This window comes from Eublepharis macularius, chromosome 12 (assembly GCF_028583425.1).
Source record: "Eublepharis macularius isolate TG4126 chromosome 12, MPM_Emac_v1.0, whole genome shotgun sequence".
NCBI classification, from domain to species: Eukaryota; Metazoa; Chordata; class Lepidosauria; order Squamata; family Eublepharidae; genus Eublepharis; species Eublepharis macularius.
In genome coordinates, this window is record NC_072801.1 from 60,135,276 (window position 1) to 60,158,163 (window position 22,888).

General features: G+C 45.3%; 1 protein-coding gene across 7 annotated transcripts in view; it reads right to left on the reverse strand.

The window, feature by feature from the left end:
- Positions 1-1,036: 1,036 nt before the first annotated feature.
- PPP6R1 (protein phosphatase 6 regulatory subunit 1) overlaps positions 1,037-22,888 on the reverse strand; it is a 46,171-nt gene continuing 24,319 nt past the window's right edge. For 4 of the 7 annotated variants that reach the window (XM_054992714.1, XM_054992713.1, XM_054992712.1 and 1 more), the window contains exons 4-23: positions 22,228-22,365; positions 20,700-20,765; positions 19,802-19,914; positions 19,038-19,151; positions 17,388-17,553; positions 16,636-16,788; positions 15,813-15,956; positions 15,195-15,259; positions 14,132-14,247; positions 13,621-13,706; positions 13,126-13,215; positions 11,978-12,075; positions 9,551-9,608; positions 9,314-9,462; positions 8,088-8,230; positions 6,853-7,009; positions 6,605-6,687; positions 6,040-6,136; positions 3,688-3,807; positions 1,037-3,572 (exon numbers count right to left, since the gene is read on the reverse strand). In XM_054992714.1, the coding sequence (XP_054848689.1) occupies positions 3,569-3,572; positions 3,688-3,807; positions 6,040-6,136; positions 6,605-6,687; positions 6,853-7,009; positions 8,088-8,230; positions 9,314-9,462; positions 9,551-9,608; positions 11,978-12,075; positions 13,126-13,215; positions 13,621-13,706; positions 14,132-14,247; positions 15,195-15,259; positions 15,813-15,956; positions 16,636-16,788; positions 17,388-17,553; positions 19,038-19,151; positions 19,802-19,914; positions 20,700-20,765; positions 22,228-22,365 (2,160 nt within the window). In that variant the 3' untranslated portion in view covers positions 1,037-3,568. Of the gene's footprint in view, positions 3,573-3,683; positions 3,808-6,039; positions 6,137-6,604; positions 6,688-6,852; positions 7,010-8,087; positions 8,231-9,313; positions 9,463-9,550; positions 9,609-11,977; positions 12,076-13,125; positions 13,216-13,620; positions 13,707-14,131; positions 14,248-15,194; positions 15,260-15,812; positions 15,957-16,635; positions 16,789-17,387; positions 17,554-19,037; positions 19,152-19,801; positions 19,915-20,699; positions 20,766-22,227; positions 22,366-22,888 lie in introns of those variants that run through there. The other 3 variants (XM_054992710.1, XM_054992711.1, XM_054992709.1) reach the window with 3 other exon arrangements.

Genomic DNA, 22,888 nt, shown 5'->3' on the forward strand with positions numbered 1-22,888 from the left:
ATTAACTTGCTTCTCTAGCAGTAGCACTGGATCCATTATAACCCCTAAACTCTTGGCCCAGCTGAACCCCAGTGAAGGACAGCACCATGCCTTTCACAACCGGCCTTCCCAACCAGCATTATCTCTCATCAGGATTTAGTTTCAATTTGTTGACTCTTAGCCATTTAACTTCAGCGGATGGGCAGAGGAAATTTGGATGAGACATAGAGCTGAGTCATCAACAGCATACCCAGGACAGCCAACACCCAAATTACAAAATGATTTGTCCTCAGAGCTTTACAGACGTTGAATATAAAGGGGCAGGGCTTTTTTTCTGAGAAAAAAGGTGGTGGAACTCAGTGGGTTGCCCTAGGAGAAAATGGTCACATGGCTGGTGGCCCCGCCCCCTGATCTCCAGCCAGAGGAGAGTTTAGATTGTCCTCCGCGCCACCAAGCACGGAGATCAGGGGGAGGGGCCACCAGCCATGTGACCATTTTCAAGAGGTTCTGGAACTCCGTTCCACTGTGTTCCCCCTGAAAAAAAAGCCCTGTAAAGGGGGATGAGGACTGTGCCCTGTAGAACCCTGCGGGATAGGTCACATGCCAGTAACAGTGGGCCTCTGACAGCGTCTCTTTGAGTCTGGTCTGTGAGGAATGATTTGAAACAGTCCAGGACACATCCCTTGATACCCACTTCTGCCTCCAAATGCCTCAACAAGATGGCACTGTATCAAAGGCCGCAAGTAAGTCCAGTAGGAGCGACAAAGCAGCATGGCCTTTGTCCACACTTAGATGGAGATTATTTACTAAAGCCACTAGGTCTATGTCTCTCACACCCAATCTGAAACTAGAGCCCAAAGCAGATGAGTTACCCAAGAAGACCTGGAGTTGGTTGCCCAGAGAGGGTACATTAGAGATTGGAAGATAACTGGGCACACCATTTCTCTGCAGGGAGAGCTTTAAAAGAGTGTACAGATTACTGCCTCTTTGAGTGTGGCACAGATACTGAAGGTAACCCCCAAAATACTGTTGTTCAGGAAATACACGGATAGACTACTACAGCCATAGAATCTCTTTATTCAAACAGAACACACACATACACACAACAGGGAAATAAAAGGAAAAATAATTACCAACATGGCATGACGCAGACGATGCGAAAGGCCACTTCTGTCCTTTGTGGTTTAAGAGCTTCAAGAAATATTGCCACTTATATGGGGGAGGGAGAAGAGGGGGAGACAGGAGGAGGAGCAAGGCTACAGACCACCTGGAAGTAAAGAGGTGGGGTGGAACTGGAGGGCTTAGTGCTTATGCAAGGAACTTAGATACAGACCCACAGGACCCAAGACTCCCTTCGCCACAACTTCTCTGCCTTCTGCCCTCAATGTTTTAAGACTGACATCCAGGAACCCTGGCATTTGACTGTCTTTGCTAACCTCCCTACAGACAGACAGACACATGGATGCACCCACATAGACCCCCATGGGTACTGATCCCACACACACCTTCAAAAACCTCAAGGCGTTCTTGGCTGAGCTTTTGTAGCGTTCTTGTCGATTCTGTAGTCAGAGGTAAGGATGAGGCAGTGATTTTTTTTTTAAAACACTATAAAGGAGCGACAGGAACTCCACAAACACCAGCAGTTGGGAAGTGGGAAGACAAAAGAAGAGAGAAGCAGTAGTTCTGGGGTCTCTGGTAGACTCCCAAGAAGGATCTGGCGAGTCAAGGAAGGTATTAGGGCCTCTTTGAAGTAAGTACAGAATGGGATCCAGTGAGGACCCCTGAACTTTCCTTACAAGTGTAGTATGGTCTTGTATAACATTTAGGACTCAGAGTCAAAACTAGGAAAAAGGCAGAGGAGTTTGGTTCTCAACAGTGGCAAAACAGCCCAAGCAAACTCCACGAGTGGTGAGTGGATGAAGAATATGCTGGACTTTATAGTTAAGACATTCTGCAGCCACACACACCATTTTTGACCCCCCCCCCCTCCTTAGGATGCATTTGGAGACAAAATGCTTACTGTAATAAAGGGCAGCAAGTGAGCAGGCCAAAATCTACGGAAAACCAGTTCTTTATTTCTTAAAGTGCAGCTGGTTTCCCTTATCTGCAGAAGCCAAACTCAGAGGAGGAAAACAACAGCTTGTCATTATCTCACATTCAGATGGACAGGAGATGTTACAGAAATGTTGCTTTGCACACATCAGTGCTTTTCTTAAGTTATGGATCGAGACCATTTCTGGGACTGGCTGGAACATCCCTCTTACACCAGGGGGAAATCATTTTCCTACATACGTGCATTTCAAAGAACAGCTGCCACGGGAAGAAGAATGCAGTGACACGCCACTGTGCTTCTCCCTCCCGCCAGGTGTCTGTTGCTTGGGCCTGTGGGGGACAGTGGAGTTCTTGAACAAGCCCTTCGACAGGTCGTAAGAAAAACAAGACAGCAAAAACCCAGTGCTGAAAGTAAGGGGGAGGGGAGGCACAACCTCTAGGAGGAGACTGGGGTGAGGACCCAGCTTAAACCCCAGCGAGCTGGTGAACATATTAAAGGGGCAGAGAAACCAGGATAATGTTTGGAGGGATGAATTCAAATTCTAAAATCTGATAAGGCTGAACACCCCACCCCCCCACACCCCAACCTGACGAAGGGGTGTTCCTTTGGGGAGAACCCCCTGATTTTCAGCTAGGGCACCCAGAGGGCCTTGCTCTGCCATCCGCTTCCAGCCACCCACTGCTCATCTCAGATGTCAGCTTCATACAGCCGTAAGTTCCTGGGGACTTGGTATGTGTGCGCGCACACACGTTAAAATGCAAATTTCATTTTTTTAAAATGCAGTGATTTCTTCTCACCCATCCCAAACCCCAACTTGCCCACACTGCTCTCCTAAACACTATTGCTTGAGGTAGCAGTCCTCAGTGAAGTCCATGATGAGCTTCTGCAGCAAATTCCCAACTCTTCGGACACTGGGTGGTGACTTCTGCTAGTTCCCACCAGCCCTATCAACAAAATTTGGGAGTAGATGGGAAGAGAGCGAGAGAGAGAGAGACTGGAAGGGTGTGGCAGATTTGTGCTTGTGGGTGGGGCCATCGGATAGAAGAGGAGCTTTCAGTATGTCAAGAGAGGTTTTGCTTGACCGTTTTCTCCCTGCCCCATTCAGCAGACTTCTGGTACAATTCAAGTGTCAATTTTAATTGCATCAAACAGACAGGTTGCTCAGTGCAGCAATGTGTATGTGTATTTGGGAAGGGGCGGAGGAGAGAGGAACTACCCCCCCCTCATTGGAACCACTATGTTGTTGGGCTTCACCAACCAAGGCGCCGCAAAGAGGGAAGATGCCTTTGCCACTCTCTGCATGATCATCCACTTCTCCTGCAGGCGCTCGCTGGTACCAGGTCCTGATTTCTTCAGTGATTGCTAGGGGTAAGGGAGGGAGAGAGGCCAGGCTCTTTCTTTGCCTTCTTGCTGCTTTCTCTTCTGCCCCCCCATCTGCCCACAGGGGTGAAGGCACCGGAAGGACTGGGGACAGTCCATGGCAAAATGGACTTAACTGAGCGAGCTTCCCCAGTGATGAGACCCACCAAGAGGCTTTTATCTAGGGAGGGAGAAGGAGATAGGAAAATGTTAACAGCCAGAAAACTAGTAAGCCCCAAGAAAGAGAAGATGGCAGCCATCATCCCAGAAACCTGTCAGACCCACCCCGGCCTCACCTGGCTACCGCTTGCTGCTGCTGTTCTGTCTGTGGGGATCTGTGCTCAGGTTGTGGAGCCTCTGTTGTCCCCTGGAGCGGCTGGGCAGAATCAGAGGTAGATGGGAGAGGTTCTACTGTGCTGCAGAGGGTGGAGAAAGCGATGTCAGGTTATATGTGGCAGGGATAACTGATTTCTCCTGCTATCACATCTGGCCAAGCTTCAGTGTTCTACATCTCTTCCCCACCCGAATCTGTTCCTCTGCAATTATTTCTAGCAATGTATCTAGCACCACAATAGGATCTCTCCCCTCCCCACCACAATACCTGGGTTTACCAACCACTATGGGATAGAGAAACGTCTGCCACCAGGGACATGGGTAAAGCAAAAGCAATTCCTGTCCTTGCCATCTCTATGGTAGGATAGGAAGTAAGTTTCACCCGTCATCAACAGATTTTCCAAGGGCAGCCCATAACTACATTTCTTTTCCTCTTTCAACTAGGGCAGCATGTGTTCTCTTCCATGTGCTTGTAATCTTTGCTTCAATCCATATAAGCTTTTCTACAGACTCCTCAAAGCAGATCCAGAAAATAGGGTGAAAGATAATCTGTGACCTCTGGGGTTTGGAACTGAACAGATTTACACTTTGCTTTTGATGTTCCCTAACCACAGAATCCTAACCACAGAACCTGCACACAGAGACATGGAAGTGTTTGTTTTTGCATACCCAATAGGCTTCAATACTGGAGAACTTCACTCCTAGAAGATTTCAATGCTTCTTTCATGATGACGGATTTAAGATTAATGTTTGGCTGGTTTGGGTGTCCCCAATATCCTCTTTTTCAAAAAAAGTACACAAAAATGTAATTTCTTTGTTGACTGTGTATTGTGTTTTATACAACTTTTCTATAGAGTCTAAAGACAAGGGTCTTTGGAAATGCTCAGTACCAGGGTGGGTAACTTCTGCCACATTTGCCAAGGAGCTGCATGCCACACCATTTTGTCTAGCACACATAGCTGGGTGTTCACCACAGGGATCAGGAGGAGCCCCCAAGGTACCAGCAGAAACCACTGGGGCTCAGACTATTGCCAGTGTGCCTGGCCAAATACAAACTGTTTCTGCCATGCCACCATTTTGTTTGCTGGCATCCCAACATCTTCGCAGGTAGACACTGTGGTTATTTTGACACTTGGGCCAAACAGGCTGGTAGGATTTCTAAAGTCTGCTCCACTGAACCTGACTGCCTCCATCCTCTGCTAAGTTTCTACTCTCAAGCTGCATCTTTGCTGGTATCAGTTTCATTTATTTCACAAATCAGTACCAGTTGTAGCTTCCACCCTATTAAGTGCTGTTAATTCAGTTTTCAGTGTCTATCAGTGCTTTAGAGATATTCCCTCAATGCTGACTTCTCCATGATGTCCCCTCTATCTTCCCTCAATCTGATTACAGCATGTAAGAATGCTTACTTTGAATTTCCCTCCATGCATGTAGTTTCTGATCAGCTGTTTCAAGCCCAGGATCACATAACTTTATTTGAATCACAGAATGACAGGAGAAGGAGTGGGCCTCGTTTTTTGTCTTTTAAAGGGAGAAATTTGAGAGGCCTTTACTGGGGGGTGGGGGTGTGCTATGATAAGCTTCATATTCTTTTGTTCTTGAATTAAGATGTGACTGGGTACAAGGGCAGTCAGCCATCTCTCCCTTGCATCACCCCACCCAAACCCCTGAAATCCTTTGAAATAGGTTAAAAGCAGATGTAATTTTGGAACCATGCAGGCTGGGAGTCCTTACTTGTATCCCGTCTTTCACAGACAATGCAGAAAGTATTCACCTTGGAAATCTTTCAATTTTTACGCTTTTTTAACTTCAGAATTTTTTTTAAAATGAAGAAAAGATTTCTAAAAAGAGCCAAAAATATTTAAATACTTGCAAGGATTCTGGATTCAACTTTACTTTTCAAAAACACAGTGCTGTGTCATCCAGCTGCATATTCCTCATTGCTTCTGCTTACCAAGATGGTTTACAGCTAATTACAGTTAACTTTTAGTGCTGCCTGGCTCTGGTTTGGTTGGTTTTTCATTGCTTGTGATTTAACCTTATTTATAAGCCACACATCACCTGAAGAACATCATGCTTTTAAGATAGCATACAAATGAGTTTAAGGAGTGTTGGAGATCTTATTTTCAGGTATCTCCAGTGATCTAGTGAACAATCAGACGGTATCAAGACTACTGAGGCTCATGTGGTTTTCTGGGCCTTATGGGGAACAAAAACTCCTGGCTTACACCTGTCTCCATGATACCCACTCCTTCTCAAACTCTTTAGAAGAAATGACAGCCAAGTATGCCCCAGATGACCCCTCTCAATCTTACCTGGCTACTGTTGTCATGGTGGTAGGATTTGGTGGGTCACACCCTTCTGGGGGGCCTGTGTCTGGAGTGGGAGGATCCTGTTGAACACTAGAGGCTGCTGCAGAGGCGGTAAGGAGGGGGAAGAGCCAGAGAGATCAGAAATGCATCTGTAAAAGGGACACACTGTGCATGTGTGTGCACATGCACACACAGGCATTGCCTCTGGAAGTGCCAGACAAGGTGATAAGGTTGAAGCCCCACCCTGAGTAAATCCCTCCCACAGAGCTGTTGTTTGAGCCTTAAGCAGAAACAGCTTGCAGCTTCTCTCTGCATTCACAAGCACAAGCACAGCAGACTTGGGACTCCAAGGAAGTTGTTAGAATTAGGCAACAACGAACTTCTGCTCCATCAAGATCTCAACTCTCAGTGAATTCTGAATGGAATGATCATCAGGAGAAATGGCTTCAAAAATAAGAACCAGAATAGTTCTGGTTCTTATTTTAGAAAAATAAGGAAAGGAGCAAGACAACCAATGGCTGATTCTAGATGTGGTCACCCTACTTTTGAAATGCGTAATCTTACTCACCTCCGGTGGGGGATACATTGCTTTGCGTCGCTTCCTGAGGGAGGATGGCAGGGGAAGCAGGACCTGTGAGTGCTTTGGAAGGACTGGGAAGGAAAAAGGGGGGGGAATTCACTAAGAGATGAGGGAAAGGGAACCTTGCAGCAAAGTTCCTTCCAGGCTGCCCCAGACCAAGCCTCTGCGAGGCAATTATCTTCCCCTTACACCTTTCTGCTCTGGAGTCTCAAGAGAGAAGCATTTGGAGGTCTCACCTTTCTTGCTGTGTGTGGGGCTCTGTGAAGGAGGCCCAGTTCTCATCTGTGGTGGAGCAGAAGGAGCCCGAGCTGTGCCTGTCCCACACTGCTGCTCCGGTGTCAGCAGCCACAGGGTGGGGAGGCACAGTAGAGGTACTATCTGACCAGCTGGGATCTAGGGAAAAACAGGTTTGCACCATCAGGTCTAACCAATGGTACAGTCGACAAGTACAGAGGCTCCTGATGGCAGGGGAAAATGTCACTCTAGCAGCTCATCTATTGCTCTGGAAGTTTAACTGTGAAAACTAGGAAAGCAGCATGATATGAAGGAAACAGGACTCACTAGCCCCATTTCTTCAATACTACCCCATCACCATAGACTGTAACAGTAACAAAAAAGATTCAAAGCTCCTCTATGGCAATGACTTAGTATCCTTGGGAGAAGAAAGATTTAAACTCCTTATCTTTCTCAGACTCTCCCAATCACTGTGATGAAGCCCAAAATAGAGTTAGACCAACATGGTTGAATATGTGACTATTCTTCTGTGTCTCTATGATATGGCTGGTGATCTAACAAAAACAAGTCTTTCCACTAACCTGACCTGGGGCAGGGGAAGGAGAGGAAGGAGGGGAATGTGAGAGAGGCAGCCTGAAAGCTCATGATTGGCTTAACTCATCTGTAAATCGAGCAGACAACATATGTTAAAACCTCTACCATTCCTACAGGCTTTGCCTTGAGCAAGATTTTGCTGGCCACTCATAATTTATATGAGTAGAGGAAACTGTTGCCATGGAGAACGAGAACTTATGCTGACCAAGACTCTAGCTGGCTCAACATCAAGACTTCACAAGTCGGGATGCCCTGATAAAGGCTGTGGCTGAAAAGCAAAGGGGGTGGGTGGGCAGGAGGGTAGAGAATCAAAAAAATCTAGTTCGGTCCCTGAAGCAATGGAAAGACCAGTTGCTCTGCAGCTTTAATAGAAATCATTTTCCATGTGTGATTGGGGTCTGGCACTCTAACCCTGAGAGAGAGTGAGTGCAACTTGGCCTTTATCTAGCAGCTTTGCAAGCAGGCTCATAACTTTCTTCTTAGTTGCACAACCTCTCCCTTGGATACAGAGAACTGAAATGGATTCCACTGCCGCTCTTCTGTAACAAAGTATCCCCAAGCCAATAAAGAAAGTGGCCATCTTTATTTTGCCATCTACCAACTCCCCCATGCCTCAAACCTCCAGTGGTCCAATGGCACTGACCTCCCGATGCTCTGTCCCCCTCTGTTTGTTCACTGCAGCCATTGCTGACATGAGTGGCATCTCCATCTCCCCCACCAGGATCTTCCTCTTCACCCTCTTCTTCTGAGTCCTCACTGTCTTCACTATCTGTGCTTCCAACACTCCTGGGGGAGAGAGAAAGCATTGAGGGAAATGGAGATAAATTCTGACTCAAACCCCAGTTTCAGAACCCCTGGAGGTTATGAAGCTACAGCTCCTTTTCTCAGACATCTAAAGTCTGCTGTAGATCAGGCAATCCCCTCCCCCCACCAAGCCTCTTATAGAATCCAAGAATTAAACAAGGTATGAAGAAGAAAAAACAAGATACTATCACCTTTATAAGGACTGGCTGATATTTGTAAAAAAGTTCAGACTAGAGCTCTTGATGACAGCAAGGAAAGAAGTTCAAAAGACACAGTGTTGTTTACATGAGGGCAATGGAACTTTCTCTATGGGATTTTTGCCAGTGAACATGAAGTAGGCAGTAAATCTAACATGCCCAGGGATTGCAGAAAATGTCTTTGGTACCACAGTCACTACATCAGTCATAGCATGCGTCACGAATCCCATTCTGGATTCACTGTGTTAATTAAGCAATAACTTTGCGCAGCCTCTCTAGCAAGAGTGAGAAAAGACCAGTAAACGGCTTAGCACCAACTGGAGAGGGGAAAGAGCACCTACCTATGCAAAGGGGTGTCATCACAGAAAACATGACAAACCCTTGGAGTCCACTTGCATTTCCCAGCACCAAACAAGGGAAGAGGAGGACCCTTGTGGGACAGGCCCTTGTCAGGGTGACATGACTCAGGGATCTATATGCCAGTAAGCTAGAGAACCAGCTAATTCAGTGAGTGAGTGAGAGTGCGTGCGTGCGTGAGTGCATGGGGGATATTGTTTCAGGGACAAGCAATAGCTAAATGGGCTACAGGGAGGCTAGGACCCTTCATCTCTGGTTCCCCCCTACCCATTCTTGAGAGGGCCTGTGCCAGCATGGAAACGGAAACTCTAGTCACTGGTCTTCAGTGGAGACCTAAAATGCAGGACATCAAAACAAGAGGCCTGGATAATTTCCTTAACTCTTCTTCCTGCTTCCTCCTTCTGCCCAGGACATGCTTCCTTGTTCATTGTGCATGCTCTAATTTTTGCAAACTTCTAAAAATCAGTAATGGAGAACCTCTAATGGATTTTGCACAGAAGTCACCCCATACCTGGCCGCTGTGGGCTGTGCATTGCCAGAAGAGATAGCAGCTTCTTTCTCTTGCCAGATGTCTTCCCCATCAGAACCATCACCCTCTTCATCATCGTCAAATTGCTGGATCCGTTCTTTGTAGCAAATGTCAAACAGGTTGGAGTTGGGCTGCAGAAAACCAAGGGGGGGGGATCATCAGAACACAGGCCAAAGAGGGAAGAAGAGACAGAAGCTGCTACAGAGGATCAACACTTACACTGTCATCGTCTGCATTCAAAGAGAAGGTAATGTTGGCCGTCTTGTCAAAGGGTGCACTGGAAAAGAACAGAGAATGAGATGGGAAGTTACAGTGTGCATCCTTTAGAAAGAAGCAAGACCTAGTTAGAAAGAAGGGAACCAAGAGGCATCCTCATAGTCAGACAGGGTGGGGGAAATTTATCCTGCTCTGGGAAATTCCAGACATACATGTACTGTACTGAATCCTATGCAAATTCTTTCCCTTTCCTGTTGCAGCCTGCTCTTCTCCCTAAAATCCTGCTTGTGGTCAGCTGACCCCAAGGAAAATCACTGGAGATTGGGGGGGGGGTCACAGAAAATTCTGCACTAGTGTGTTGGATTATGCCATGATTCACTGTCTCCAACTACCCTGGAAAAAGTAAGTAGTACAGAGGAAGTGGCTCAAATAGCAGTTTGCCTACTGCCTCTTCGTGTGTTCATGGAGCAGCAAAAAACTTTGAAATCTGTTACTCAGTCTTTGGTGCTTCTCTCGTTCTTTTCTTCCAATCAACCGAGCCATTCTTCCACACCAGCATTTTTAATCAAGATTTATCCACTGAGCAGCATTGCTAGCTCTCTCCCTCCCAGAAGGAATGAAGACTTTTGTTCCCTTGCCTGTTCTTAATAACTTATCTGTGTTCCAGCTGGATATCTAAAAGGAACAGTTAAATACTACCTTCTTAACCACCCATCCTTTTTCGTACCTAATATGCCTTTTCTAACTGTACATTATAATCCTAAAGGCATCTTAATTTTTGAACAGTGCCTCAGAGTATTATGTGCCTAAAATATTAGTAAGTTGCCAGCAGACACTGCAATAAAAAATCATCATCGACTAAACAGACAAGAGAGCACAGATACACATGGCAGCCGGAATCAAGGTACTGTAGGGCACCATAATTACCCAGCTTGCCTGTTGCTTGTTTTGGATCATATTGCTGAAACCCAGGTTACTTCTAAGGGCAGCTAACCACTTTACTCAGAGTACGTAAGAACTGATGGTTTCTAGCCTGATCTCTGGCCAATGTAATCTTTGTGGGAGAAAGTTAAAAGATGGAGGGGACAGAGGTGGTTCCATGTTCCAGCCTGTGGCCAGAAAAGAGTAGCAGCAGGTTAGGCATTTACCTTTTCAGCTGTCGGAAGTGAGCACTGGAGGGCAGATAGGGAGAGAGAAAGAGAGAGAAAGAAAGAGAGAGAGGCAGACACATGAAATTGGGGGGTTGGGGCTGGAGAGAGGCTGCCTTCAGGTGGGCAGCAGCGGTAGTGGGGAGTTGCCAACAATTCCCCCAGGCTCCCTCTCTTGCTATAATTCGGAAGGTTAGGATTCATGCTGAACCTGCCTCGACAAAAGTATCAATAAAAAATGAATGACTGAACAATTAAATATATAAATGTTAACGAGACTTCATAAAAGCACCACCTTTGTCCCTACCACGTAAGGTAATCTAGTTGAGCTGAGCCAGGCAGGCGGGAGCCAGACATGCTGAGATGGAAGCGGGTCCTTGTTTTCCCCTCCCCACTAACCTAGATATCCTGCTTTCCAAAACTTTGGTATGTTCCGCTAAAGATCCCCAGTTCTTGTCCCAATAGCCAATAATGTCCCTAGATTCTAAGGCAAGAATGGAAATCTCTCTACCACTGCCAGCACCATACGCTCTTACTTCACGAGCCTTGCTGCTATCCCAAAGAAAGCAAATCAGTTCTGGTTTCCAGACCCTTAATCTCAACTCAGGGTGCCCAAGAAAGCGTATCTAGACTCTCCCACAGGCCATAGTTCCAAGGCAACAGAACAAAGATCTCCAGTCCCTTACCCAGCTTGTATTGTGCATTCTTGTCCCTCCATATACAACTATCTGATGCAAGTACCACATGCAAGAACATACAGCCAGTCACATGCCCCTTAAAATGTGTGGAAAGTCAATGAACAGTCTACTTTTTCTGGATGAATCCATGACTGAGGTGCAGAAAGCTCAATATTTAGACACATGATTTAGCAACCATGCTGAAATTAAGCAGATCTGAGTTTGGCCAATGCTTAAAAGATAGACTTGCCATGGAATCCCATGTACACATTTAACTTGAATGCCACAACAGGGAAACAGGCAGGATTAAAGCAAATAAATAAGACCAGTGGAGAACAACTATCAGTATCCAAGCAGGCATGATCCCACAGGCGGGGAAGCAGAAAACATGGCCACAAAGAGCCACCAATGAGTTCTGGCTCCCAGCCCCTCATGAGCACGTGCCCCCTCTTTTTAAAGTACTCGGAAATTCTCCATGCCGTACCACCGTTCTCAGAGGTCGTCACAGGAAATCTCTGCCACAAATACACAGCAAGCGAAAAGGAATAAGAGGTACAAGCATGTCATGGGGAAAGGCACAAGAGGAAAAACAACGCAGCACTCACTTGACATTCTCTTCTTGCTCGCCAAACTCTTCATCATTAAAGCCAAAGTGGTCAATGAATGCTGAAGTCATCTGCTGCAGCTGGTAATCGACAAAGGCCTGTAAGGAGGAGAAACGGCTGGGTGAGATTTTCAGCTCAGATGCAACTACTCTTGCAGGCTGCATCGTCTGTCAAAACAGAGGGCAAAAGTTGATGATTTGGGCAGCACTTTTTAGGCTGGACAGGCCCTCCCCACAAAAAGGGTGGGAAGAGGAGAATCCCAGGAAACATTCATTCCTAGAGCCAAATACATTTGAACACACAAGAAGCTCTCTTTTACCGAGTCAGACCATTGGTCTATCAAGGTCAGTCTTGTCTGCTCCGACTGGCAGTGGTTCTCCAGGTAGAAGTCTTTCCTACCCCCTATACGCAATTTGATCCTTTTAACTGGAGCTACTAGAGGATTATATCTGGTATGTTCAGCTCGCAAAACAGGTGCTACACCACTATGCAAAAGCGCCCCCCCCCCCCACGCCCCGCAATGCTTCTTGTCAGCACTTTTACAGTGGCACATTCAGGTCTAACTTCACCATGCAAATTCTATTTCAACTCAGCCCAAGTCATTTCAAGCACTCTTTACATGGTGCCACACATCACCTCTCTCTAGATGCAGAGGACCAGTATTTCTCACCCAATGCCTTCAGAGTGTGTGTATTGGGGGGGGGGGGCACAGATTTGCATACCAGGATTCTCCTCTTAGAATAAGGATGCACAAGCATCTCTTACAGGCTGCTGCAATGCCAACTTCCCTGTGGGGGAAGAGGCAGCTCCTTATCAGATCCTCCAGGAATGCAAAATCCCCAAATACAAAATACAAACACAAAATCTCCCATGGAATCCTAAGACTTGAGTTTCTATTATGTAAAGAAGTTTTCTAATCCTTAGAGGTAGGGTGTTCAGGGAAGACCAGTGTTGCTTAAGGACCAAGGCCAAGCTAGAACGATATTTTTAACTCCCAGGACCAGGCATCAGACTTTGTGGCTATTTAAAAAAATATGTATTTTGGAGCTCCAAAGGGATTGTAGGTTAGGCAACAGCTGTTGCTAGGAGATGGGGCAGGGGGCACACACAAGCTCTCTCAAGAGGCCAGTAGGGACCATTCAACTCACCTGCTGCAGCACAGCCTCCTGGGGGAAATTGAACTCCTTGAGGTCATTCTCATCGTCATCACTTGACGAGTGGAGGTTGTGCATGTTAACCTACAAGAAATAAGGAGAATAATTTTACTGGAGAGCCTCCAAAGCAAAGACTGACTGGTCAAGATCAATGCTTCTGGGATCTGCTACTCATTACAGTATGTCCCCCCCGCCCCCAACCTGGTAGCACCTATCAAATTCCTCCAACAGACCCACCATGCTTCCGCCGTCTCTTCTGGACAATCCTTTCCATCCCCATTGCACTACATGCATTCTAGAGCTTTATTTCATCTCCAGTATTTGCATTTAAAAGGACCGAGGTAAGCCCATAAATATCTGGAATGTGATGTTATCAGGTCATATTTCTGTAGTAAATTGACTGAAGGACCACATCTGTTCCTCTATTATTAGCCCATTTTAAAGAAGGGATCAGGCAGAAATGCAATGCAGAATAAAAGAGGGACTCACAAGATCCACAGTGTTCTTCTTATTAGTCTCCGACAAGGGCCCCGAGACAAATTTCTCCCACTGCTCTTGTTCATCCTCCGGTAGCTCTGCAAAGCAAAAGGTGACAGCTGAAAGCACACAATCTGGAGGAAAGAGAACACTCCTGGCCCCTCTTTTGCTATGCAGAAAGAGGGAGCAACTGAGAGCCACAGGACCCAGAAAAATTCCTAGTTCTAATTTGCCTGTTGCAATCCATCCATTTCCTTTCCCACGACAGCAGAGAATTTCACTTTTTCCAGACCCGAAACAGCATGATTTTGCAAGTGAAATTATGCAATCTGTCAGGTTAAGCGAATTACATTTGTTTCATTAGGCACGCTCTTCACCTGCATTTGAACGGCAGGAAGCTGTGGTCTCAGAAGGCTCCAACAGGCCAATAGCTCATCTCAGCAGCCCAGGCATTCCAAGTTTTGAGCCAACCATGTTCAAGACAAGCAAGCCCATCCTGCCTGAATCTGCCACCTGCCGTTACCTTTCAGAAGCTGCTTGATGAGGGTGGAGTGAGGCCACTTCTCAGAGCCTTGTGCTAAAGCGTTGGCAATGCGGGTCAGGTGCCCCATGTAGCCCTTGCGTCTGCCCCCATCCGACCTATAAATTGAAGACACAGGAACTGTGGAAAGGCCCCAAAGAGGAAGACATGTACAGGTGAACGGGAGGAGGGGGAATGAAAGAGGGGGGAGTGAAGTACAGCAAGTAGACCTGCCAAACTAGGAATGGGAAAACCAGATTCAAATTTACAACCATGAGGCTCAGACCTGTTGGGAGAATAAAACAGAAGAGGAAAGCAAGTGTGCCAGGCTGCTTAATTTGGACAGAGTGAGGCACAAAACAGATAAATGTAAGATTGCTGTGACTGGGATGGCATCAGGTGGCCTGAAACTCAGCAACCTGTTCAAAGTTTGAAAACATGATTCTCTTGTTTCTATGTAGCTATTTTGCTCCTCCTTGGCTTTTTTAAAGCAGCACTGTTTTGCTGAACATTCACATGATGTCATCTTCCATTTTTCCTGTTCCCATGCCTCCTCCTGCTTTGCTATCTTTTCCTAAACCTGGTTTGAGATAATCTTTTTGGGAAAACTGCAGTCAAAGCACCTTTGGAAAGCCATGTAGATGGGAAAGCGCACATTCTTTCAGATCCAGCAGACGCTGGTGCCATTTTCCTTATCTCAGTCTCTGTGGCAGCCATTTCCCTCCCACACTGGAAGTAAAAAATTAATAGCACCTGTATCTCTATAGCGTTATAATGCTATAACAATCTGCTGCAACCGTGTACTAGATTCTAGTTTTCATATTAAAAAGAAGACTCTGGCCTTTCTGGTTGTGAAGTTACAAAGTGAAATATGCAGACAGACAGTACTTTTCTTATAGCTCTGCAACCAAAAAGGCTAGACACTTTTAAAAATGAAAGCTGTATATTAGTACGTTATTTCTATTTCCCTACAGACTGCAAAGGGCATTTTTCTTTCTTAAAAGAGGCTCAGGGGAGGGAGAGACCTCCAGTCACAGTACCCCAACCTTCTCCATCAAGTACTCACTGTGACTGCTCATTTTCTTCCCAGGCAGACAAGATTCTTTGGATTAAACGACACTTCTGTAGCAGCTACAGGAAAAGACAAATGGAACTCACATCAGGCTTGCCACCTAACGTGAACACCAACATCGACATTGCCATAAAAGGATTTCAGACGCTCAGATCCCCAGAAGTTTCAATATTTCTAGCCCTCAGTTGTTGGAGGCACTGGGTGTATTCTGCTCAAATACTTAACAGAGAGAGAACTTGAATGGAAGATTCAAGAGTTCCACCCCAGGGCTCCATCACTGTTCTGTAAACCATCTTGATTTTTATTTCTAAATAGATGGGGGATGTGAATTTGCTATGAAACAGGTTTGTATACAATTGCTAGCCGCCGCCCCCCCGGCCCGATCATTTCCAGCTTAGTGACTTGCCAACTAAGCCTAGCCATCCTCTTGCCGCTGCCACCACCACTCAGTTCCAAGGGGTTGCTGCCCATTCCATTCTTTTGACCCTCCCCTCAACGTTTCTCTCTCAAGTTTCACAGTGTTTTCACTTATCTAAAAGCAAACAGGATCTATTGCTCCTCTATTGATCGTCCCAACCATATGGAAAGAGCATCACACGCACACCAACTTACATGTTGGATGATGGGGCTCTCTGGCAGGGGCTCCGAGTGGTTTTCTATAGTCTTGTCTCCGGCATGTGAGCTGAAAACATTGCTAAGGCAGGCTTCCACCTGAGCGTGCAAGAAGTTGTTGTATGTGTATTTGAAGTAGAGGTCCTGGTGAAAAGAGCCAAAGGCAGGGGTAAGTACAGCCAATTCAGGATGTCTAACACAAGATTCAGGATGTATATTCGACTCTTATCAGTGCTATTAAACAGAGCCACCTCTTCAGAACACTCAGTACTCGGTAAAGATACAGAGTGGCTTCGCCACAAATATGATTCCTGCATCTGCAGAATTATTTCAGAACCAGAGCTTATGCAGGGCTGAGTTTGGCAAACTTGCTGTCTCCACTTGAACAACCCCATTTTGAGAAATAGGCCATCATTATTTGGCACATTATTTCCCATTTCTTTGTGCCAGATTTCCCCCACCCCCATAAAATTACTTATTTTCCAACATTATTTGAACATCAATGATATATAAATGGTATCAAAGAAATCAAAGAAATTCAATGGACTTAAAGCCTGATGGCAACGACAGTACAGACTCAAAAACAAGTGATCGAAGTGGCTCACACCTTGTTTTAGGAATTGTTTCTACTGCACAGAATAGTTTTCCACAAATGTCTCTCCACCCCGCCTCCTCTCCCAAAACAATTCAAGCAAGTCTTCCAGAAAAGTAAGCACTTCACTGTGGAATGCCTCCTTAGGAGCACGCAAGCAATTCTCTCTCTGAGAGGGGATTGGAAGAATTGGATAGGAAGAGCGTGGGCAGGTGCAGTAATAACACTCACCAGCATTGTGTTGACGGCCCCAAGTTCTATAATCTCATCCCGCAGCGCTGCATTGTCAGTGCCCAGCGAGCTGGCCAGCAGCTTCACCACATGTAGGCGTGTGTTTCCCAGTGGCGGGTCCAGCATCCCCCAAGTTGTCTGAAGAGGCTCTTTCTGCCAAGAAACGTGGGGGGCAGAAACTAAGTCCCTATGCATTTAGTCCCACCGCTGAGAGAGGGAGAGCATGTTCCAATTTGCAGCCCCCATGAGAACTTGCCCTTCTAACAAACTTCCCTCTCTGGCACAGTTACCCTGGCTCTCAGTTCGCCAAGTTTTAGGCCATTTTTCTAAAGAGAGGTGGCCTCTATGTAGAGAGGACAAGCTGTTGAGTTTCATTCCTTCCCTGGGGGTGTATCATGAACACACACTCCACCTCCCACTCCTTTTCCTGGATAGTGCCTTGTATGTATCTTTCTGGCACCGTAATGAAAACTGAACAAATTGTCAAATTCTGAGTTGGCTGTTTTCAAAATGCCGCAAAGACTGAAACCCTTTAAAAGAAAAATATCATCTGCTCATGTCACACTATGATTAGGAGGATTATGTGGGTTTCTTTTCTGATGATGCGTGGGGGATCCCACCCGGGGAAAACGAGGATGCTGACGACTTGCCAGCTTTCTAGGAATCTCAAAGAGCCATTAGAGCCATGTAGTCTGCTAAGCTTCCCCCATCATCTGAGCAAGCGACACATGCATACACACACACACACACACCTTTGGTGGGTCGAGGAGCAGCTGGTGAAGCTCCCTGAGGCGTTGTTTGATGGCAAGCAGAGTGCCCAGACTGGCCTGGCTGGAAGCCACTTCACAGTTAGGCCCGGTCATCTCCATCTGCCCCTCCAGATTGCAGTAAAAGCCCCCCATGCCCCCCAGCTCCGTCCTGTAAGGGAGAGCAAGACAGACTGTTGCTTTTCAATATAAAGATCTAAGACTGTATGCACTACCCCCACCCCCATTTCAAGCCCATGCTAGAGAGAAACTTAAATCCTTATAATAAATTATGTGGATCAAGTTCAGCATGCCAGGTCTTCCACAGGATGGCTTTGAATGTGTGTCTGCTTATGTGGCAGAATGAATTTTGCTTTTTGGATACATATAGTACAAAAAAAAAATTGAACAATTTTGACATGGAATAATAATCAAATGTAGTAGATACTTTCTAATACTATGTCTTTTAAACTTGTATCTATTTACTCCATGGTATTGTTTATGGAAATGTCCTTGATATTTTATTGAAATGTACTTGATACTGATTGTACTAATCTCATACTGTGTAATCCACCTCAAGTCTCAGTGAGAAAGGCGGACTATAAATGACATAAATAAAAATAAATAAATATAATGATATGGCTTTGTTAAAACCCAGTACAATTTCTTAAGTGATGAAAGGACGGTAGTGTTTTTATTAAATTCTGTATTCTTATACTGTACAACAAATCCCAGGCTACAATCTAAACAGGAAAGGGAAAAGAGAAGGCATGAGGACATTTGCTACGGAGCATCCTGCGTGATTATTTAAGTACACTGACATGGTTTGACTTAGATTACTGGCAATGGTTCGCCTTGTTCATTCCCCTTTTGCAAAGCATCTCTAAAAAGTGATTTAGTCCCTTTAAAATCTTTGTTTGCCATTCCCTTCACATACACTTTATTCTAGCTCCCACCTACCCCTCTAAGATACCTTATCTTTTAAGCTCTATTTTTAAAAGAGCCGCTTTTTGGGTTCTGTTCTGAACCATAAGCTGAATGACTCCTGCTCTAGTCCATATACTTGAAATTCAAAAGTTTACTTGGGTGATTAATTTGCATGGATTCTCTCCAAAACACTTTACTGGAACTTGAACCCACTGGTAAGGAATTCAGAGCTGGGGAACAAGAGACTGAGCTAAAACTGGACTGAGCTCTGCTGAGGATTTCTAGCAGTTTTGCTGCCTCCCCTTCCCATTCCCAAGTCTTCCAGAAGAACCCTAGAAATAAGAGGAACCACTGGGGTTGCTTTAAGAACTGTGGTCTAGAAAAGGAGGCCCCTTCCCTCAACCTTGGTGACCAATGAAACCTGTTGCTGTGGGTGCTCCATCGCTGAATGAGAGGGCAACTGCCTTAGAGAGACAGCAGGTATATCAGCAGCAGGACTATCTGAGAGCGGGCGGGGGGGGGGGGCGGATTTTGTTCAACTTTGCCTCCTCACCCTATCACAGTTCTCCTCCATCAGTACTGTAAACCTAAAGGGGAACAGCTCAGGCTCACAACAATCCTATTTTTAGTCTGTCTTTTCAAAAGTGCAATTCTTTTACACATTTGTAAGCTGCCCCAGGGACAGACATCAGTCGAATAAATAATACACACACACACACACACACACACCTGGGTCTGCGCGGCTCCAGCAGGGTCAGCAAGACCTGGATGCCATTGACAATGACAGATTCGTTCCGTTCTCCATCCAGCATATTGCTTAGCAGCTGCTCAATTGTCTCCTGCCTGGACACAAGGCACTGGTTACAAAACACTTGGAGTCAACCTGTACTTACTCCCCTTATGGCCTAGTTGTGTTTTTTTAAAAAAGCTTAAGATTTCTAAAGACTTGGGGTGGAGAGAATAACTTATTTTTACCTCGTGTTCCTCCTTGCCCCAACATGGCAGGGCGAATCATTATAAGGAAAGGATAGCAAACTGCCTGGAGTTACAGAGAGAATTCACAGGACTCCCAGGATGAAGTCCTGACAAGTTTTTAATAGGTAGTACTATCTGAAAGCCAGTAAGAAATGGCTAGTTTTAAGAGCCAGACTCATGCCAGAAGGAGCAACCTTTTAGCTTTGGACATGATTTATAGCAACTCAGAACCAGGTGAGGGAATACCAGACAGCAAGGGGAAGGCGGGGTAGCTTTATAGAAAAAAAGGTGAATTCTGATTTAAGGATCTTGTTGATTTAACATTTTTAAAAATCCACAAGAGTGTACAAGTTAAATTACCACCTGCTTCATGACTGAAAATGCTGCCAGAAATACCAAAAAAAAAAAAAAAGGTTTGCATTCATTTCAGCATTAGAGGTACCTCTCCTTTCAGATCAAAAGGCAGAAATGCCTCTTTCCCCTGTGGCTGCTAGTGCTGCCATCGGTTAGGCACTCACTTTTCGAGTGTGGCTAATAACTGGTCCGGCTCAGGACTATCCTGGATTTGGATCATCTGCTCACGGCTCAGCCGGATGATGTCACACAGGGACTGTGAAGCGTTGGAATGTTGCTGCACGGAGAGTAAGAGAAAACAGAGGCACGAAGCCCTACCTCGCAAGCAGTAGCACTTTAACAGATCAGGAATCCATCTTTTAGCATGTCACACCCTGAGATTATCACTTTTTCCTTGCAGATCTATTAGTTCAAGAGATCTCAAGTCCTGTATCCAGAAATGGCAGCCAACAAGATAATAAGACTGCAGTTCTAAGCTGGCTGTTCAACTAGGTGGAACATTTCTAAATAAATGTGTGTGTATATAAACTACATAGCATCCCATTATTTAATCCCCAGAGCCCCTGAGAACGGGCAGTTTATAAATTGAAATAATAATAAAAAATATTAATTCCACCACACCCAGCCCAGCAGATTTTAGCCTCTTCTACAGCACTCGTCTACTGAGATTAGTGAAGTTCCAAGATCCGACACTCACATGTCAAACAAGTCACACTGGACAAGCAATCTGAAAATCCATGAACATAACAGCAATGTCTGTATGTGTTTAATTTATAAACAGCAGCTGTAACAAAGGAAGGGGGAGTTTCTCTCTTCCTTCTCCCTCAAATTCAAATGGCTCCCAGAACTGACATTTGCTTCTTTTGTGAAAATCTGAACATCAGATCAAATAACTCCAATGGTAATATGGGTTCAGGAAAAGATGCCCCCCCCAAGCCCCTGAAGCTACTGCTTAGCAGTAAAAAAAAAAAAAAAAAGGTAAGAGATACAGTCATCTGCTTCCCATATGGTTCAACCCAAATCCTCCTTCCTTGTAAAGAGAAGAGTACATTTACTACTTACATTGTCATCTTTTGAAGGGTGGATCATCCCAATGAGCCTCTGAACAATCTTCTCCTCATTAAGCCACTTGAAGGAAAAAAAAAGAAAAGAACAAGCCACAATGTAGGATGCTGAGATCCAGCAAGTATCCTCCGAGACAGTCCCTCCAATGATACTCGCTTAAGGACAGAAATATTCATGCCCCAGTCCAACAATAGCACACAATCTTGACAGATATGCCCCTCTGTCTCTCTAAAGGCACCAGCAACATCCCTGAAATTTCTCTTGTACATATACTAGAAAAGCCCTGATAAGGAATGGCAGTGGCAGACTAGAGACATAAGGTTCTTATCTCACTACAGATGCTCTAAACCAGCTACATTGTCCCATTGTATCTTTGCATCATGATTCCCTTGTTACCCCCTTCCCACTCCCTGAGTCGGATATATGGATTTCAATTCCTACTTGTATTGGTGAAAGGGAACTCTGACTCTCGAAAGCTTATTTCCTGAAAAATCTTGGTCTTTTAAAGTGCTTGTGGGTCCTTTATGGTTGGGCTCAGATCTTACAGCAATGGTGGAAAAAATGCACCTTGAAATGAATATATAGCAAGGGACAAACTTTCTAACAAACAGTGAACACTATTCTTTTTTAAGAGCTGTGGGACATCCTGCAAAAGCCTTAAAGAACAGTGTATTTGTAAGGAAATGCACTTGGCATAAGCCTCTGTGAAATAGGGGTGGTAGGTTTATGCAACAAGAATACTCAGATACCAGGTATATTTCCTATTGCAAAATCCTCAGAAGAGAACCCCCCCTCCCCCCACAGCCTTGGAAGATTTCAGTTCTCAAGCCACGATCAGTCACATAGGGAGCCCAGTTTTCAGCAGTGGCTTGAAGGTGGAAACTCTTTCAGTTCCAAGCCTATGCCAATCACATGGCCAACAGGTCCTCACACAGTCCCTGATCCCCAAATGATGGGCAGGTTCTTCAGGAAAGCATGGGGCCCAGGGAAGTTGTTCTAATTAGAATTACCCAAGAAACAGCTCTGGTGAGCAGCTTTTTTTGGGAGGGGAGGGTTGTTTTGAGGATAGCACCTGAAATACCAGAAAAGAAGGCAGCAGTAAGGAAACCAGGATCCAGCACTAAGCGTGCCCTCAAAATGTATCATTGGTTTCGATAGCTGCTGTTTCTCTAACCTTGCTCCTCTTTACAAACAAAGCAGAACCCACCAAGAAACACTAGGAGAAACTGAACAGGAAGAAAAGGAATTCAGCAATTTCTTTTTTTGAAAAAAAAGATCCAAATCACACTTTCCAGATAATATTCTCCAGATAAACTCACACAATCACATCTTCCTCCTCTTATTGATCAAGCAAAAGTGTCAAATGCAGAATGAAAGGAACAACCCTTAAAAGGTAAAGTGAGTGGTAGCTTATTTCTAGACGCAGTGACCCAAGGCCACTAAGCCCAAATATAAAATCATGTGGCTTGTTCTTTTGAGATGTGGGGACAGAGATATACAGGAGTGCCGGCAGCAGGATGCTTACATTGAACACATCTTGCCTAAGCTGTGGCTGCTCTACGCAGGTGAGGAGCCGCAACAGGAGGTCCATGATGGCTGAGGTACCAATGTGGCGCAGCAGCAGGTTGACAAAGTCGTCCTTCTTGCGCAGGAAGGCAACTATCTAGAAGACAGCCACGCAAGTTAGTGCAGGGGTGGGGGGAACAGATGGATGATATCTGGAGCAATGATCCTCTGCAGTTTTATCAGCTACATGAGAAAAAGCTTTAGGACCCACTACTAGGACAGCTACACATATAAAACAAAGCATATAACGTAGAAGCCTTGCTGAAGCTACACAGAGCTGAGAGTGGTCAATATCTAGATGGGAGAATGCCTGGAACTTTAAACTATATCACCTTGAGTTTCCAGGAAGAAAACTGAGATATAAATGTAATTTGTTAGCTGTGTTGAGATGGAGTAGTGTAACAAACTGATTCATCAGTGCCACATTAGAGCTTCTGTCCACTCTGGGCAGACTCAAAGCTTCGGATAAGGTCTGAAAACAAAGATCTCTCTTTAGAGAACCTGCTTCCCAGTGCAAATTATTTATACGAGTTTTTCTACTTTTAAACCTCTTTCCCATTAAGGTACACAGAGACATCCTTAGTATTTGCATCTTTATTCTTTATTGATATAAATCCTAA